This window comes from Polyodon spathula, chromosome 3 (assembly GCF_017654505.1).
Source record: "Polyodon spathula isolate WHYD16114869_AA chromosome 3, ASM1765450v1, whole genome shotgun sequence".
NCBI classification, from domain to species: Eukaryota; Metazoa; Chordata; class Actinopteri; order Acipenseriformes; family Polyodontidae; genus Polyodon; species Polyodon spathula.
The window spans coordinates 74,443,282-74,463,059 of NC_054536.1; the positions used below are offsets into that span (position 1 = coordinate 74,443,282).

Genomic DNA, 19,778 nt, shown 5'->3' on the forward strand with positions numbered 1-19,778 from the left:
TAGCAATTTAGTCAACAGCTAATAACATATCAGGCTTAGAAAGCATTACAAGCAATTGGCAATTTTGTAAATGATTAGGTCTTTCTCACATACAGCATCAAATGCAGTATTTGATTAAAAGCCACGATGTAACTTTTATACAGTTTAAATTGTATAAAACAAATTAATCAGCTCCCTTTTCTGCTGATTTTTTTTCAGGCTGGTTGGAAAACATTGTTTGCATTTTCTTGTGGGATTTCTGATTGAGGAATCAATTTGTATTACTATATCCTACCCACTAATTACTGGCCAGGAGGAACTAAGGAATACAGGATGGGATTGAAAATGGGGATGGAGGGGTATAAAGAATAAATAAAAAAATAACATAGCACACAATTCTCTTTTTTGATAATTTGAAATATTTATGTACAACACATCCAGGTGCAAATGGGTGACTGAATCTCTGTATGTGGATCATTATTGCAAAGCAGGACATTCACAGTTTGATAATGTCCGATTATGTTTTTACCTTCTTTTCCACCAAGTGCTAACACCATGTAACAATTTTTTTATTTTTGGTTCCTGGGTAGTAAGTGTTATTTCCTAATTGCTTATGCCTCAGAAGTATAGAAAATGGCTATTATTCCCCACAAACTTTGCTTTTGTGACCAGGACAGTGATATTTTGAAATTTACCTATTTTCCAGAACATTCCAGATAGATTCAGTGCTGAGTAAACTTGGAGTAACTTCTAGAACTTTCTAGAACTTTCCAGTAATATAAATAGTAGTATAAATACAGGGGCCTTAAGCCCACCAGTTCAGTTTAGTTCCAGCTGCCTAAGTGGATGCATATCTGCATTTTTCTGAGATGGCATCAAGAGGCTGAAATGGTGGCATTCCTGATGGGTCTCCAAGGCGGTTTTACCAAGTTTCCCTGCTATCTTTGCCTTTGGGACAGCAGGGACACCAAGGCGCACTACCACAGGCGGGACTGGCCACAGCGGACCGAGTTCTCTGTGGGGAGGAACAACGTCAAGTGGGAGCCACTGGTGGACCCCCGGAAGGTGCTGATGCCACCACTGCACATCAAATTGGGCCTTATGAAACAATTTGTCAGAGCTCTAGATAAGGAGTTGGCAGCCTTCAAGTACCTTCAAGACTTCTTCCCTAAGCTGTCTGAGGCAAAGGTCAAAGCCGGTGTCTTCGTCGGACCACAGATAAAGAAGATCCTGGAGTGCAATGAATTCCCCAAGAAGCTCACTAGTAAGGAGAAAGCGGCTTGGAACAGCTTTGTCGCAGTGGTTCGGGGCTTCCTGGGCAATCACAAGGCCGAAAACTATGTGGAGCTGGTTGAGACTCTGGTGAAGAACTACAGCACAATGGGCTGTAGGATGTCCTTCAAAGTCCATATCCTTGATGCTCAAATTGATAAATTCAAGGAGAACATGGGAGCGTAATCGGAGGAGCAAGGCGAGCGCTTCCACCAGGATATACTGGACTTTGAACACCGCTACCAAGAACAGTATAACGAGAACATGACGGGAGACTACATTTGGGGGCTGATTCGTGAAAGTGATTTACAGTATAATCGTAAATCCCGAAAAACTACTCACTTCTAAATCTTTTGTAGTCATTTTTGTATTACTTTAGTATAAATACATGTTAATTTGGATTCATATGTTGTTTTTTTCTGACTTTACGTGAAGAAAAAGACCGTTTTCTCATTGGAAATAGGTACGTTTCAAAATATCACTGTCCTGGTCACAAAAGCAAAATTTGTGGGGAATAATAGCCATTTTCTATACTTTTGAGGCATAAGCAATTAGGAAATAACACTTACTACCCAGAAACAAAAATTGTGTTACATAGTGTAATCTAATACAAAATTCAATATATACATGCTGCTAATGGTGTCTTTTTTGTGAAATGAGGAAATTAACCCTCTAACAATTCACAGTTCATACAGTAATGCAATTATTTCTTGTTACTGGGATGGTTTTTAGCATCTAAATGTTCCAACTAGATGTTTATTATCCTATTATGTTTGTCCTCTGTATTTATCTATAGTTGACCCTGCATAGGTCATTATTTATAAGGCATACAGATGTCCTTTTCCATTTTCCTGAAATGCGAAGAATGTGTTTCATGATAACCACAAAGCTATAGTGCTATTATGTTTCTTGTGGTACATTATTTTCTTTTTAAATGGATTCAGTGTTCAGAAATTTGAATAATGGTAATAGTAACCTCTAGTGATAGTGCTGAGATTCTTCAATCTGTCCTTATAATGTTTTATAACTGCCATCTCTGTAAGGGTGCTCCATGTTCATCCATTTTCTGTCCAAGGTACCCACGAGGGTGATTTAACACACATATATATATATATATATATATATATATAACAATTTATATTATATTAAACAATAAAAATGTATATATCTATAAAAATAGATTTAACATTTTTGTTCAAGCCAGGATAAACTCTTGTGCTGTAATATCACAAGTGTCCCTCAGCTCCTATAGTCTGGTGATGTGGACACCAATCTACTATGAAGTTAGCTAAGACCACCAAAAGGCACCTGACATCCACCATATTTTAGTTGACTATCAATCATCATAAATCAGCAACCTGTAGGTTGCAGACGTTGGCAAAGAAACACTGAGACATGACCGGCACACATTTTAAAGATATTTTAACGATCTGCTGCAGTATTTAGATTTGCTTCTGGGTGGTTTATGTAAACATCCTCCTAAGGGGAATAAAAAAACACATACCATGAACAATCATTGAGTATTCAGTTTATACCACAATTATATATTTAAAATAAATAGCTATGTATATAAATATATATATCCCTTTGGAATCTACCACGCTATCTCCCTCCTCTTCAGCAAAGAACCTTGGAGTAATCATAGACCCCTGCTTCTCCTACTCCCAGCACATCTCCACTCTAGCACGCACCTGCCGATTCATCCTGAGCAACATACAAAGAATCCGACCCTTCCTAACCAACTACTCCACACAACTCCTCATCCAGGCCCTGGTACTCTCCCGCCTAGAATACTGCAACTCCCTCAGGGCTGGCCTCCCTGTGTCTGCCACCCGTCCGCTCCAGCTCACCAAGAACTCAACTGCTCGCCTGGTTTTCTCTCTGCCTCGCTTCTCCCATGCTACTCCACTAGCTCCCGGTCACTGCTTGCATCCAGTTCAAGACTGTTGTACTCGCCTTCCGAAGCCTTGACCAGACTGCAGCCAGCTACCTCCAGACCCTCATCTCTCCCTACACCCCCACCCAACCTCTCTGCTCCGCCTACACTAGAAGACTGGCTGTACCTCAGCTACGGTCCCCTGCCTCCAGAGCCCCACTCCTTCTCCACCTTTGCCCTGCAGTGGTGGAATGACCTTCCTGTGGATGTCAGGACTGCCCAGTCCCTGACCACCTTCCGGCGCCTCCTCAAGACACACCTCTTCAGACAACACCAGTAAAATTCAACTCTTCCCTTCTGGACAATATAGCACCCTGCATTTAATGTGCTTGAACTTGCACTTATCTACTTCCTATTTTACTGTATTTTATCCTGCACTTAACCCAATCTGTAGTATCTTGTATTTCACCTGCACTCGTATCTAAACCCGATGTGACTCTCAACAATGTTATCTGCTCTTGAACTGCCCCGATATCAAATCATACTGTGTTTTATATTTGCTCTTATTCAACGCAGATTAATTTCGAACCCTGTTTATGGCCTTTTTGCAACCATCTTTTTAAATCGAACCTTGAGCTCAGCCTGTCCATTTGCAGGCATCTGTTGTTTCCTTTACTATCGTGGTAACTGGCCTTTAACTAAATTCACAAGGAAATCTGGGTCCAAATCAAAACAACAATGGAAATCTGAAATTATTTCAGACATTTTACAGTTGTAAAAAAGTTGTATAAAACTCAGTGGCAGTATTGTTTGAACTACCGGAGCACAGCTCTGCCCTGCTTTTCAATTAAATGGACAGGAGAATGACAGGGGGTGTCTGCTACCATTAAGCAAAGACTCCACCCTTATCACATCAGATTATGATAAGGAATTCATCCTCCACACCGATACTTCATGTGTTGGTCTGGGGGCAGTCTTGTCTAAGCAGGTCGACAGAGTAGAGCACCCCATCCTCTACATAAGTTAAAAAAAAATGCTGCCTCGGGAGCGTAACCACTTTGTCATTGAGAAGGAATGTCTGGCCATTAAATGGGCCACTCAAACCTTATGCTATTACCTATTGGGTCATTCATTCAATCTCGTCACTGACCACGCCCCACTGACCTCACCGAGCAGTACAAGTACCAAATGCTGTTAGGCCACCTCAAGCTGCCCCTTGCATAAAAGTTAGCCAAGGCCTATATGCACGACCCTAAACCGGACACTGCTGCACTCCAGGCCCTGAGGATAATTATGGACAGCCATGTCAACTTGTTCAGTGTGAGATAGGCACCATCATGAATGCTCCACCAAGTTTGAAGACGCCAAAGACTTTGACGACTTTGCGCTATCCGTGCACTCCATGGTCAGTATGCTGCAAATTCTTGAAGGAGAAAATAAAGAACTAAAGTGCGGCTCACAAGTCGACCAACTCATGAGCAAGCTACCTGCAAAATACCGCAATGGATTTGTAGAGTACTGCATTAACCATGGTATACTGAGAGCTGATGCCGACCAAACCTACACTTTCTGTGACCTGTCTGCCTGGCGGCCGACCAAGTCACGCGCTAAAGGAATCTCTAACCGGGCAGCCATCCTCTATAAGGGAGAGACCCAGAAGCCAGATAAGAGGGAGCAACTCTCTACATTCAAGAAGAAAGAGCAACCAACATCAGTCTACTACAACGCCGAGCCAGTGCCTATCAATCCAAGGTCATGCCCCTCAAGCAGTCGGTCATCAACTACAAAGATGAAAGACAAACTGAAGCCAATGGATGCATTAAGTTGAAGAAGCTCTCCACAGAACAGATTATCAAGTGAATTACAAAGAAAGAACGCTGCTGGTAATGCGGTTGATCACACTTACCAAAGTCTTGCACCCTCAAGATGTCTTGTAAGGAGCTTCACCTCACCGTCCTGCATGATGCTGTTCAGAAATAATGCAAGAATGTTCTTATGACAGGCGTCAAACCTAAAACTATCTACTTCGACCAGCAGGACTATCCTCACAAGGTGATGCTGAAGGTGATAAAAGTGCTTGTACACAATGCAGGCTGAGCCATTGAAACCTATGCTGTCCTCTAGGACAGTCATCTTAACTCCGGCAGTCCAGCAGCTCACAACCAGAGCAGCCTTCACAGTCAATACTCTAGGCCTCTCAGAGTATTCTCACCTGACAAATGCCCTGCAGAAGCAATACCCTCACCTGCATGGGCTCCCACTACCTAAGACAGACAAGTCTCTCTCTCTCTTTGAGTCTGCATGTAGTGTTTATATGCAGTGGTTCAATTGGCCAAACATGTAAGCAATCTGCACTCATTTATCAGCGTCCCATTTCTCACAGCTCCATTACATGTGTGTGCTCCAGGTGGAAACAAAAACAACAACATGAAATCATAACATGTTCACACAAATCAAAATAGTCTCCTTGAAACAATCAAAATAGTGAGAAATAGTGATAATAGTTCATGAAAAAATTTTAAAAATTAATAATAATAATAATAATAATACTAAAACGAAAAGAAAACAATTCATTATCACACAAAAAAAAAAATACAAATATCAAATAGTTTATAGTTATAGCTTATAGTTAAACGTGATACGAGTGTTTAACATTTACTACATTGATAGTGTTGCTTGATTACCACGAGGCAGCATGACCATATAATAGTAAAATGCACAATCTTTTTATTTACATTATTATTTTATATGGGAGATCAAATACATAGAATAAAATCCATAACAACAACTAGAGATTAAGTATTAGTTGACTTCAGCATACACTACAGATCGTCTGCACTTATTGCAATTTATAAAAATAATAGTAATCTGTTTCCTGCCAGTCAGCTTGCAGTGGCTTATCCAATCTAGACACTCAGCATAAAATATTATTAAACTGAGGCGAGGAAACGTTGTCATTGTAAGAAAGTTGTCATTTTATTTGGAATGCCTTATATTAATATATAAAGAAGAAAGTTTGTCTGTCTGTCTGTTCCTTTATGCATTTGGATCCCGTACGAGCCAGTGCAACCAAACTATGCATGGCCTCCTCTTTCATCCAGGGGAAGATCGAGGGCTATGTTTGGATCCAAAATGTTGACCTCCAGGGTACTTTATTTAGTAACCCCATTGCTGGATCACTACAGTAGCCATGTATCTCAAATTAAAGAAAACCACAAAACCATAAAAACAAAACAAAAAAAAACACAAAAAAAAAAAAAAAAAACAAAAACCAAAAAAAAAAAAAAAAAAGTTAAAAAAGGAAAAGGGGTCAGAGCGCATTGTGCGACACCCAAGATCAGTAACTTATATGTAGTACCTGCCTGTCTAGACAGAGCAGGGCAAGCGCCACAGAATGGACAAAATAGTTAGCAAGACTATGCCACGGAGGGAATTTCGCCCTCAGAATTATAGGGTTAAACAATAAACTAGGTCTCTTAATTTACTTGGTTCTTTTAAAGGGAGTAGAGTATGATTCAGGAGGAGAGAGAGGCACACTCACACAATAATTAAAAGGAATTACATGTTTATTATTAGAAACCTGTTAGGTTACAGGAACTCGGACGGATCAAATAAATAGCACACAATAAATATAAAATCAATAAATTACTACAAATCAAGAACAGCGTCAATAAATGCAGTGTTGTCGTGTAGAATAGTTAAAAATACAATAATAGTACCAAGTAGAAAGTGTGCAAATACGACAAATCAAAGTAGAAATAATCAATACATAAATCAAAATAAATCAAAAACAGTTGAAATCACAAATGTGCAAACCATTAAAAACAACAGTGTGCAAGTGGAAACCTCATCACTATCGCTAACTATTCTATTTCTGTACACACTCAAAAAACATCAAAACACTTGAAACAGGATCGTATTTTTTAAAGGGATATGCACCTAAAAGAACTGAACACAAAAAACCATAATAAGTAGGCAAATCAATTTACATAAGTCCTTCTATTGGTACACCTATTTGTTCATATGTTACAGACTCTTTAGTTTTTTGTCATGCACTGCTTTTACCAAAGAATTCCACTTGCTCTGATTGTGGAGCAGCTGCTGCCTCTTCGCATTGCCATACTGGAAAAGCTCAGTGTCATCTTGCTCATCAGCTTCTGACACTATTTCCATTTTTTGAACAACAAGTTTTAGAAGGTTGTGCTGTTTTTCCAAAACCTTTGAAATATCCTTCAACCTGCAAAAAAAATTAGTCAATATTTTTTTTTAATTGTGTAAATATTTCCGAGATGCATTAATTTCTGTTAAAGAACATGATAAGTTTATGTACTTATTTATTTATGTATTTATTTGCATTTAACACCAAACTGATTTTTAGCAGAGAAATGCTTTGAAGTGAATAAAACGTGTACAGTGCTCCCTCGCTATAGCGGGTCTTGGGGGACACACAATATGAGCGTTATAACCAAACAAAACACATCTACAAAATAAAATAACTCCCTCTCTATAATGCATATATAGTGTAGCAAAAATGTAATTTTCCGTGAATTAACCATGCATAAAGCACCAAGTAATCAACGCTATATTTTCTACAAAAAAAAAGGTAACATTCCCACTAATGAATAATTTAATTAGCAGTTTTTAACCCTTTGCTGTCCATTTATTCAGTGCTTGTCAGACGCGTCAGGTCCTTCAGAGTAAACTGGTTTAAAAAGCATTGAATTGTAATGTCGGACCTGGTCCAACATAGGACTGCAAAGGGTTAAACTATAAATAGCCTGGCTAAACGGTGGTCGGAAGTTCAGTTCGAAGCGACAGAAAAGCAAACCAAGTGCGAGATGGAGAGCAGGTTGGAAGAAGGGAAGAGGGAATGGGCTCACTCCAGGTTCGGCTGCCGGAGCAGGGCTGAAGCGAAGCTGAAGCGAAGCTGAAGCGTCTCCTCTCCCGGAGAAAGCAGCAGCTCTTCTCGCAGCAAAAAAGTAAATACTAGGAAAGATAACCACGTAATAGGCCTAATTATTTAGTTATAAAAAATGTGGAATAAGATGTGTGTATTATAAAGTGTCAGCTCAGCTTTTTTTCAGTTCAGATACTGTATCAAAAGGGAGAGACAGAAACAGAAGTTGGACTAAGAAGTTGTTTACAGTTTTGAACAACACTGGTGCTGTATTTACGGTAGAAATATTGCATGAATCACTAGTATAGGATATTGGGGGACATGGTGTAGGAGCGCTATATCCGAGGCTCGCTATAACCGAGAGTCTTATAGCGAGGGAGCACTGCATATTTGAATTACTGGAAAGCTATTTTTTCTGATCCTTCTAAATGCATCTCAATGTGAGTCCTGTAGACTGTGTATTTATCTAAGCAACGATCTGCAAAGGGCCAGTGCATTACTTGAAAAACCTGACTATACCAGGCTGTGCAGTTCTGGGGCTAGAGTGCTCTTTCGTTCCAAGTTTTATTTGTACAGCATTACCGTGGCACAACACCAGTGTCAAACTGATCATTGTTACCTGTACTTCTGTGTCTGAACTTCAAATTCCAGAGGCGTTGACTGACAATGGCCTGTGTTCAGCCGGGTTCTTGATTCAGGCTTGCCATTCCAGTTCCAGAAGGCATGAAACTGTTGAGAAATGTCACAAACATTATCAAGTAAAACAAGATATCTGGTACTCCACAAGGTTAAAGAAATCTGTTTTCAAGCCATGCTTTTAGACTGTCTTGCAATCCGGGGTAATTTCAGCTGGAGGGTGAAATTGCCTCCAACTCTTCACAGGCTTCTTTCATGTCAATTATCAATTAACTGTATCCCCTGTTGGTTGACATGCTTTCAGACAGTAGCATCCTGTTACCCAGAAGACACTAAAGGGTTGAAATGACCAAGAAAGTAAAGCAATAGACTTCCTTGAAGGCAAGGCCAGAAAACTGAATACCTAGTGTAGTACTAGATGTCTGTTTTACATTTAAAATACATGTGTTCTGTAACATGTGTTTTCTATAAAAGCTGCACAGTTGGCTACAATTCCTTTAAATGTGCTGTAAAAGGAATTATCAACCCAGTATTGTTTGCCTTATGGACTGTAGTACTATATTGTACATACCTTTGACCCACAGGCTCTGTTAGGATATACTGTAACTTTGACCTGATCCACTCGTTTCATAAACCAGTATGGCAGCTTTTCCTCCAAGTTAGTGTGGAGATCAATCTGTAGACGGAAAATTTTAGAATTATTTTATTTAATGACGTTTATAAACTAAAGTTCGGGAGGAGGGCCGGCTCCTACACATTTCGTCATCTCAGTGTAACCTATGAAAAACATATAAATACCCATGTAACACCTCTCTTCATCCCTCCACCTCCCCCACCTCCACCCCAGCAGCTTCTCTAGGGTACAGTCTATCACTGGGGTCTCCTGCCTCATCCAGACGGCCAGGTGGTGGACCCTCAAACCAAGCAGGTTTGATGCCAAATTGTTTCTTCCATACATTGTATAATCATCAATAACATATTTCCTTAAACTTAGATTTCTGTGTTGTGAGGTTTGTCCTGAACTACTGAACAAATTAATTTTTTAAAGTACCAGTAACTGGGTTGAGAACAACATTGCAACATAATCTATACTGCATGGGTGTTAGTGCACATGTCTGAGTCCAGTGGCACTCAACTATCCCACCCTACCCCAGGCCAGGTCTTTGATCCAACCAGGTCCTAAATTAATTATTTCAGCCTTCTAAGGATCAATTCACGTAATGACTTGATTGAAACCAACCTCAATCTGGAATGGCTTTCATAGGCGAAGGTTGCATCAATACTGTGCATGTAAGACAGTTACAGGTACATGTAGTGGGAGTGTTTCTTTCTGTGAATATTATGTTCATTCATCCTAGATACTGTATATGATCGTCTAAGTGCAAGGACAATGCCCTGTATATGATAAAGATAATACTAGAAACAAAATCTTTTAATCACACTGCCACAGACACAACGTTAATACCAAGTTTCATGACAACTGGAAAAGCGCTTCTCCAGATATATGCCATGTGTGTTGATTGAACATTACAGTCAGCATTTGTATATATAATACCCAGATACACATCAGTCACGTTTTATCATCTTTGTCTTAGACATGTTGCATTTTTCTACTCTGATGCATTATGAGCATCGACAATTTACTCAAAGCCTCCACTACTGTTTTCTACTATTATAACAACTTTGACTTGCATAAAGAAGGAAAAACATTGAGTGAAATAGCTTGCATCACTTGATTTTCAAGGTGTGGTATCCGAAGCATTATCAACAAGTACAGAGAAACATCATCTGTAATTGACTAACCCAGGACTGGAAGATACAAAAATCTGTCTAACAAGGATGAGCAATACTTGAAGGTTTGACAGGTGTCGTTGTCCATAAAATCAACACTACAAATGTCACTCTTGAAATCAGGACTTAAAGGACGTGTTGCAGTAAGAATACCTATGTTAAGAATGGGACGCAAGACTAAAAGGTTAAAATATGCACAAGAACACAGAAATTGGACTATGGAACACTGGTAAAAGGTGCTTTGGACTTCTGCCAGTTCTGTGGTCAATTCAACGCTTGTCTTCTTTCTTTTCCTTAAGAATATTATCTTCATGTATTTCTCATCCTTGTTAGACATCTTTTTGTGTCTTTCAGTCCTGGGTTTGTCAATTACAGATGATGTTTCTCTGTACTTGTTGATAATGCTTCGGATACCACACCTTAAAAATCAAGTGATGCGAGCTATTTCACTCAATGTTTTTTTTATTTTTTTTTATGCAAGTCAAGGTTGTTGTAATAGCAGAAAACACTAGTGGAGGCTTTGAGTAAATTGTTGATGCTCATAATGCATCAGAGTAAAAAAATGCACCATGTCTAAGACTTTTGTACAACAGTGTTTATGTGTTTAGTAATAAATGAATGCACTTACCCATCACAGGCGATTTCCGACTTCATAACCAGTAACCAACTACAGTACATCTAAATAGAAGTCTATTTATTTTGAATCGCAATCCTTTCAGCTATGTATTTTTTACGTTGTATCTTTTTTGTGTTCCCTTAAAAAAACAAGGGTTGGAATGGGCCAAAATGAAATATTTATACTCTGAAAACCCAAACCAAAATGAATCCAGCACTTTCTGTTCCTTCCAGGTAAATGACTTACCTGCATAGCAATCCTTTTTAAGCAAGCATTTCTCTGGACCTCAGCAATATCTCCAACAGCTAAACCAATCTAAATATTGAAATATTAACATTTTAGGTGTAAATTTGTGTACAATGGTCAGCACGCTTGATACAATATTTTAGGCTGAGAAATGTTTGAATAAAGTAAAAAAAAAAACCAACCAGCAAGTTAATGAAGAGGATTGGCATCAGTAGTAAAAACCAGCAGAGAATTAAAAAGGTGAGAAAAGGAAAAGGTAATCTATTCTCTATGAGTGGGGTAAGAAAATTGTCCTGGTAACCAATATCTCCCAGCATCATAGCAAAAGTCTGCATTATGGAACGTGCAGGAGTTGCAAATGTTTCCTGCAAAAAAAAAAATGGTGCCTTTGTTTAATGTTTCATCACAAATTAATACATACATCTTAATACATTTCCTGTTACAAACATACACTAATGTTTTTTACTAAATTGTATACATAAAGATATAGTTCATAGTTTGTCTAACCTGTTCAAGCATTAGAGTATAAAATGCTAGGGCGAAGGCCAAATTCAGGAAAAAGAACAACAGGATAATACAAAAAAGAGTTCGGAGGATCTCACTAAACATCACAACGTAAATCCCAAAACGTTCAAACCTGTGGACAGGGATAGAAAAATGGTCATGAGCCTATAGAATAATTCATGTATTGATATTTCACTCACCAGGGTAAGCCTCTTTAAGATATCTTAACTTCTATTAACCTGTGTAACAGTGTGTCTTTCAGTAATAGATTGAAGTACCATATTTTAGGGGCAGGGAATGAACTAGTGTAGCAGCAGCAGAGAATACAATACAATTTGTATTTATTTTATTTTATAATTAGCCTATTGTTGCTTGTAGACTTTAAAATTGTCAACATTTTTGCAGATATTATACATGTGTTTGTTGTAACTAATCAAAAATGTAAAGGCTCATCTAATTGCAATTTGACTCTCTCCATTAAGAAACGAATATTCAAAAAAGATATACTACCAACATTTGTAAATTTATTTATGAAATAAAGCCTCAATGACATGTACATACAGTAACATACACGCCCTTGTACGTAAATTAATATTATATAGGATCTAAAAATAAATACAATAAACACAATATACCTTTGCATATAAAGGAGAAAGTTGATCCAGGAATGAAACACAGCAATGGCCCCACATTGCCAGGGCCAGTGTTCCTGAGAGTTATACAAAAGGGGGATAACAAAGAGAAGAATCTCAACTGTTACACACCAGTCAAAATAATTTGAGTAGCCAAGTAAGTATCTCCAGCGCTGTGAAGAAAAACAGTAAAAATGTCAACAAAAAACAAACATTCTTGTGCGTACACAGTGACACTTGTTTAAAGTTGAACTGTCTGTCATGCTTCTTGCATCTGTGTATGCATCTTTAATTCTCTTTTAATGGAATGACAACCATTACCGAATGGGAAGAGCCCTCTCTGATCATCAATCCCTGCGCATATATAAAAAAGCTGCCCTATCAGGGCCCTGCTGTGAGGAGGAAGTACCTACCACGTCCTGCTGAAGAGGGACATCCTCACAGTAGCATATCGCCATTTCCTCTCTCACTTCACTGAGACAGATCACAGATTGCCTTGTGCTTTCTTTGTCCGAATTTGGCTGATCTGTTGATTTCTACCTTCAAATTTTAAATCGTTCATTGTAAAATCATGCTTTCGAGCATTAGCAAGAGTGCTCCTGCCTGATTCTCCTGCCAGTTGAATAGAGCTGGTTTTGACTCCTCTTATGAGATTGGCAAGCGGCCATTACTCTCTTCCACTACCTCGTGTATTTTCTCTACCATGTTTGGAGCTGTTGTGGTGCTGTAAGTTGACCCTGTGGGCTCGTGACATCGTCCTCTAGGCCGATTTTAATCGGCCACAGCGATGAGAAAAAAAAAAAAAAACAGCTTGGGCCTAGCGCCCCTCTCAAGCCTCAGGCTTTCCTAGCGCGGCTGCACGGCTACACAGCCCGGCATCGACCGCTGCGAAGAGAATGAGGTCAAGGGTCCTCTGCAAAGGTCCTCTAGGACCCCCCAGCCACAGTGACCAGGGAGCTCCCCCGCACACCTGAGTCACCCTCCCCTTCTCCACCACTGGTGCAGAGGCATAAGCGCCTCTCAGGTGAAGCGAGATGGTGGCAAGGCGGTACCACTCGAGTGGGCGCTCACCAGGGGACAGACAGACAGTCACCGAGCAGGTACCGCTCTCCTTCCTCGTGTAGACGCAGAGGCTACTCGTCGGAGCGTATTAGAGACACCCAAGCTCGGCTGAGCAACATTTTCAGGAGCTGGCAGAGACTGTGAGGGCTCAGCAGACAATGCTGGAGACCCCGTTTAAATCTCAGGGCAGACGGCCCCCTACCACTGGGCGCCCCAACTTCCCCAGTATCGCTCCCCATCCCCAGCACCTAGACACCCTAGCCCAAACAAGATGTCTTTTACAGCGTCGAGGTCAGACTTGACTTGTCTGACCCAGCCACATCCATCAGACAAGCCACAGCAGGGGGCTCTCTACCGCCCCTGTCGCATGTGTCACAAAGGGAAGAGTTTCGAGCACTCATGCAGTGTGCAGCTGCAGCCACGAACACTCCTTGGCCAGCAGAACAGGAGGGAAAGGGCAACAGCTTCTTACAGCAGAAAGGGCACCCACAGCATGCCCTCCCCTTGTGCCAGGATTTTCTCGAGCTGGTTCGCTCTTCCTGGAGCAACCCAGCCTCAGCCCTCTTAGCCTCTAGAACAGCAAAGGTCCTGCTACACACTGCAGGAGCCCAAGAAGCGGGCCTAGGCATGTTCCCCACTATCGGGGACACGGTCACAGTACTGGTGCAGGGATCTACCTTCACCAGCGGGGACAAAGACCCGACCTGCCTGTCCAAGCACTGACGCCAACTGACGCCATGCTAAAAAAGGCGTATGCGTCAGCGGCACTATCAGACAGAGCGGCCAATGCAATGGCTATACTGGTCCTGTACCAGACACAGCTGGCTGAGAGGCTGCAGGAGCGGGCACAGAGGCTGACACAGGGGAGCTACTGGTGGTAACAAGAGCAATGACCGACCTAATGGGGGAGTTAGGTCAGGCATCATGCAGGTTTCTAGCAGCGCTGGTAGCTGCTCGCAGACACCTCTGGCTACCCCAGGCCAAGGTTGTCAAGACTGAGAAGGTAGCGTTATTAGATGCCCTCATTACACCAGGGCAGACATTCGGAGCAACCCTAGATGTGAGCCTTGAGAGGTCTCACAAGGCCACGGAGGTCGCTTCGAAGTGCTTGCGCCTTCCTGCTTACCGCCAGCACCCAAGGTGGCCTTTTCCCAGCCTGCAGGGGCAGTGGGGCCTGAACGCTGCCCTCCACCCCTGAATAGACAAGCAGGCAGAGGAAGAGCCTTTGGCAAGTGACCACCGGCCAGGGGTAACTGGTTCTCTGGCTGGAGACCGAGGCCGGGGCCTAAGAGAGACCCGCCCCCTCCCAAGCCCAAGGGAGACCGCCCCTGAGGGGCTCCAGCTGCCACCAACCCCCCTACACTCCTTCAACAGGAGATTGCCAATCTTCAACAGAAGAACGTTGTGCACATCTAGCGCAGTGGGTGGCAGATGCTATACGCTTGGCATATGAACAGACGGACCCCCCCTTACCGGGGGACATTACGGGGCATTCTACCAGGGATCAGGCAACTTCGTGGGCTTTCCTTTATGGCGCCTCCTTGGATGAGCTATGCAATGCTGCTACATAGACAGGTAGTCAGATATTTGTGCGTTTCTACCGCCTTGATGTTGCAACCCGAGCGAGACCCTCTCTGGGCTCTAGGTTGATGCAAGCAGCATGCCCTTCAGCATCATGTGGGCTCTGAGGCTATTGCCGTGAGTCTGTACTGTCGGTAATCTGGAGCCATGACAGCTTTGGTACAGCTTCCCATTCAGTAATGGTTGTCATTCCACTGAAAGAGAATGTTAAGTCATTACCATAACACTGGTTCCCTGAAAAAGAATGACAACCATTACCCTTCGAGGTCGTGTCCCCAGCTGACCTCTGATTTCAAAAGAAAATGGCGATATGCTAGAGTGAGGACGTCCCTCTTCAGCAGGAGGAGGGAGGGACTTCTTCCTCACAGCAGGGCCCTGATAGGGATGCTTTTTTTTATATATGCTCAGTAATTGATGGTCAAAGAGGGCTTTTCCCATGCGGTAATGGTTGTCATTCTTTTTCAGGGATCCAGGCTTATGGTAATAACCTAACGTTGTGTTTCTTAGCTGCTTGCAGTACTTTCCTCATTCATCCACTAGATGATGCTGAGGACTTTTAAAGGCAGTGAAACCTGAAACTGATGGTGTATTGGCAGGTTACCTCTTAAGGAGTCATGGTAGTTAAACACGAACAACTGAGGAAAACTTGACCCCCTACGTTTTTATTAATGTTACTACTGTAGTTCTTACAGAAAAATTGGTACCAGTGGTCAGTTACTGGAGGTTACCATCTGCAGCACCAGGATATTTGACCACGTATAGCTGATGTAAAATCTGTTAAACTTAATTTAAATGGGCAAGATTTGAAATAAAAATAAATAAATAAATAAAACAGCATTTTGAAAATGTTTTCTACCAAAGATTTCGACTGTATATTATGTATATCATTAAAAGGTTTAATGATATATCCCACATTTTAATATAAATTGGGTCAATTGAAATTCAAAGGATAATTTTTCTTCCTGAAAGAAAACTATATGTAAACCCAAGTTGCTGTAAAGGTACTGCCAAAATAGCATGGCAGAAAGGTGACACGTATTTTTATTGTTACATGTAAACCAAGCCATAGGATGTGGCTGCTCAAGGCAGGTGCCTGCTTCCTTAGGAGTGATATGTGTACCCGAAGGTCACCCCACCACTTCCATGTGCACCCTTAATAAGCAACCATGCAAGCTGGTTTTGCCAGTAAAAAGTCAATTTTAAAGTGTGCTACTGTACATTACCTCCCGGTATAGCTGGATCATCTCTTTACCAATTGCATAAAAAGTCATGACAAGAACCAGTATCATGCAGGCTCTATAAAAATAGTTATGCTGTAAGACAGAACATTTCAGTTAGGATAGTCAGACATGTGTATTGTCTCAATATACTGTAAACCCCTTTTATTTTTCTATGTCCATTTTATTGCTACCTTAAATGGTTGCTTATGAAAACACAACTAATGTGTCGTATATACTTTTTTCAAAAATACATATTTTATTCTGTTTATCTAAATTACTATCAAAGGGTCTAACCTCCATCTGGAAATGAATACCAAACCTTCAATGGTCACTTTCAAATGTAGCTTTACAGCCAAACATTTCTCCTATAAGAAAGATACACACATGGGTTCTCTTGCAAATGCAGGACTGAAAGATAAGCTAAAAAAAAACAGTAGTATTCAACATTGAAAAAATATAGTGTGTAGTGTCATGATTGTCATATTAATGCCTCCAATAGCTTTCGCTTTACATACTATTGAAAGCTTGTTTACTGGTATTTATCAGACAGCTGAAAAAAAATCTCATAATCTTAAGAGTTCAGTTTGAACATCTAAGACTGCTGATAAGGAAATACTTGGGCCAACTAGATAATTTACACTTCCTCATACGGTATGTTTTTGTGTAAAGCACTTTTGAAATGTGATTGGTGACAGATGGTAAAATAGTAAATTAGTAGCAGTAATTTGGATATTTTTGGTCTGCACTAATGGCTTTCTAGCTTGAAAGTCCTGGACAAGGCTCTAAATATTATTACACTGGTAATTTGCCTATAATCTGTTTTTTTTTAGATTTGACATACCTTATTCAGGGCCTGAGTACTCATGGTCACCTGTTTAACTTCTGTTCCATTCTCTGCTGTTCCATTCACAGATATTTCTGGTCTCAGATTCACAATGAGGATTGTTAGAGGCACCAAACCAAGACTGTAGATAGCCAGGTTGAGAACATGGGCTTTTAGTCCATAGGCAAGCCTACACAGTACAAAGAATGCATTTCAATTTATAATGCAAAGAAGTCTTTTGTCAGAAAAGGGATAGGTTGTGTCTTTACCCTTTAAGGGTTTCTTATTTTTGCAATGAGGCGCACAAAACAAGGTTTACAGTTTACTGACATGTTGGATCTGGTCATCTAAATTGTCAGCTTCATGTTTTTAAGAAGAAACCATTTGATCAACCGCTCAATTCTTTGTGTACAGTACCTTAAATGGTTAAAAAAAAAAAGTGCTGTAGTATTAAAACTGCAGTATACTGTGTGCAGCAGCTGTGCAGTAGCTGTGCTGTAGTATTGCAGCAGGAGACACTTGAACTTGACTTTTTCCATAACACAATTAAAGCAAGAATCCAATTTGAGTATTTTAGGGGAGCAGTCTTTACACACTGATATTAATTGATCAATTAATTTTATTGTGTGCGTAACATGCATCTGAACACAAGGGCAGAAACAGTTTAGGGCTGGTTTGCAAATGTATGGCCAGTGGAGAAATAACATTTCAAAGATTGCACTATAAATGATGTAGAGAACCTACACTTTGTATTTTTGTATATGCAAACATATGTAGTGTATTCTATATTCCCGGTATACAATATCTTTACGACTTACCATTTCATTTCTAAATATTTCTTGCTGACAGGGTGGGTCAAAAGCTCAACACGGTTAAACTCTACCATGGCCTGAAAGAACACAGATTATCAGTTATAGGTTGTTTTAATATTGCATTTTCTGATTACATGATAACACAAAGCAAATATTTGACATAAAAAACACATTTACACACAGTTTTTATACTGGCATCAGAAAGGTCTCTGACCTGATCATAACTTCATAATATCCTAACACAAGACAGGCCATGTTCACAATTTTTTAAGAACTGTTTGAAGGAATGTTTTTTCAAACTTGGTTTTTATGACGCCTTTTTCCCCCGACTGTTTTGAGGTTACAAGTTTTTTATCTACTGTGAGAATATTCATAAACTCTTTAAAAAACTGTTCTTAACAGTCTTAAAACTTTTGTGAAAAGGGACCAGCATTTCTGTATTATTCTGACTGCTTACATTCAATGAAACAAGAGGCTGACACTTCAGATTCTTATCTTCATGTGGCAGCTTTTCATTCTTCATTGGACACTGAAGATATTGGAAATTGTACTCAATCTGTAGAAATAAAATCAAATATGTACCTTTTAATTGGAAATCAAAACAGAAATATGCAGAGATTTGTAAACAACAATAATAATAATAATATATAATAATATAATAATAATAATAATTATTACAGAATTGAACATGATAGAAATACACGTTTGATTTGACACTCACACAGTAGTCTTGACTATTGACATCATCTTCTGATTCTTTCATAGATCTGTCCAAAAGCAACTTTAAGAAATATAAAAGCATATTAGTAGAAGTGAGACCCTAATTTGATCATATACAGTACTGGCAAACCACCTTAAAAGTACAACCTAATAAACATTTTGAATAATTTAGTTCAGTTTTCAGATCATTAGACGTTGAGAATTGTTCTCATATATCAAAGCACTACATTTTCTAACAATGATTTTAAACATTGTGCAGAGTAGGGATAGGAAAATGTAGTCCTGGAGATTAAAATGGGTACAGGTCTACATCCCCCAGAATGCATTGGGCTTGGTATTGGAGCCAGTAATGGATAACACCTGGCTCTAATAGAATGAGGGACACCTGCCTGTAATTAGACAGGCAGGTATATAAAAGCAGGTTTAACTGTGTTAAGAAGGCTGTCTTTGTGAAGAGACCTAAAAGGGTGTACTTGTATGGTTCTCCTGAAAATGTAAATGGTACTGTTGTGAATTGTACCTTTGTGTTACAAGTGTTTTTGTTGAACTGGTAATCAGCTTAGCTTCAGGGATTTGGAAACATTTAGTTAGTACTCCAATGGGAGTACATTGTTTTGTTTATTTGAAGAGTTCTGTGTGTAGTTTTTTTGTTTAAACTATTGTTTTGTTACTTTGTTCCCTTTCAATTCGAAAACGCCCACCAACATTACTTTTGGGATATGCCTGCCACAGGTTACGTATTCACTGAGCATTTTATATCAGAGATGCCAATAGGCCACTCCGAGGAGTGACGTCCTTGGTTCCTCCTTCCAAGGGAACAAATAGTTACTCCACGGAGCTCACTTCCTCTTTTGCTTCTCACCCTGGTAAGCTAAGGTACTAACCTGTCCAGTTGCTGTGATTGAATCTGTATTAAAGAGCTCTCACTTGAGTTTTACTAGAGTTCCCCTGTTTTTTTTTTTTTTTTTTGTAAATATTGCTGGAAGTCAGCTTGCCACTTCCCTGGAATCAGCAACTCAGCTTCTGTGAACTGAGCTAATCGTTGTGCAACTGCGCTTTGTTATTCTTTCTCTCTTTTCACCAGCTTGCATTGCAGATCGCTTTCTAACCC

At 40.2% G+C, this 19,778-nt stretch overlaps 1 protein-coding gene across 1 annotated transcript in view; it reads right to left on the minus strand.

Moving 5' to 3' along the window:
* Positions 1–7,153: 7,153 nt before the first annotated feature.
* The window catches only part of LOC121309374 (transient receptor potential cation channel subfamily A member 1-like), a 44,375-nt gene continuing 31,750 nt past the window's right edge, over positions 7,154–19,778 (minus strand). Inside the window, exons 16-27 of the mRNA XM_041242261.1 lie at positions 18,669–18,728; positions 18,405–18,503; positions 17,954–18,024; positions 17,154–17,325; positions 16,316–16,405; positions 12,453–12,622; positions 11,821–11,950; positions 11,496–11,678; positions 11,314–11,382; positions 9,232–9,336; positions 8,644–8,753; positions 7,154–7,364 (exon numbers count right to left, since the gene is read on the minus strand). Of these exons, the coding sequence (XP_041098195.1) occupies positions 7,154–7,364; positions 8,644–8,753; positions 9,232–9,336; positions 11,314–11,382; positions 11,496–11,678; positions 11,821–11,950; positions 12,453–12,622; positions 16,316–16,405; positions 17,154–17,325; positions 17,954–18,024; positions 18,405–18,503; positions 18,669–18,728 (1,470 nt within the window). The remainder of the gene's footprint in view (positions 7,365–8,643; positions 8,754–9,231; positions 9,337–11,313; positions 11,383–11,495; positions 11,679–11,820; positions 11,951–12,452; positions 12,623–16,315; positions 16,406–17,153; positions 17,326–17,953; positions 18,025–18,404; positions 18,504–18,668; positions 18,729–19,778) is intronic.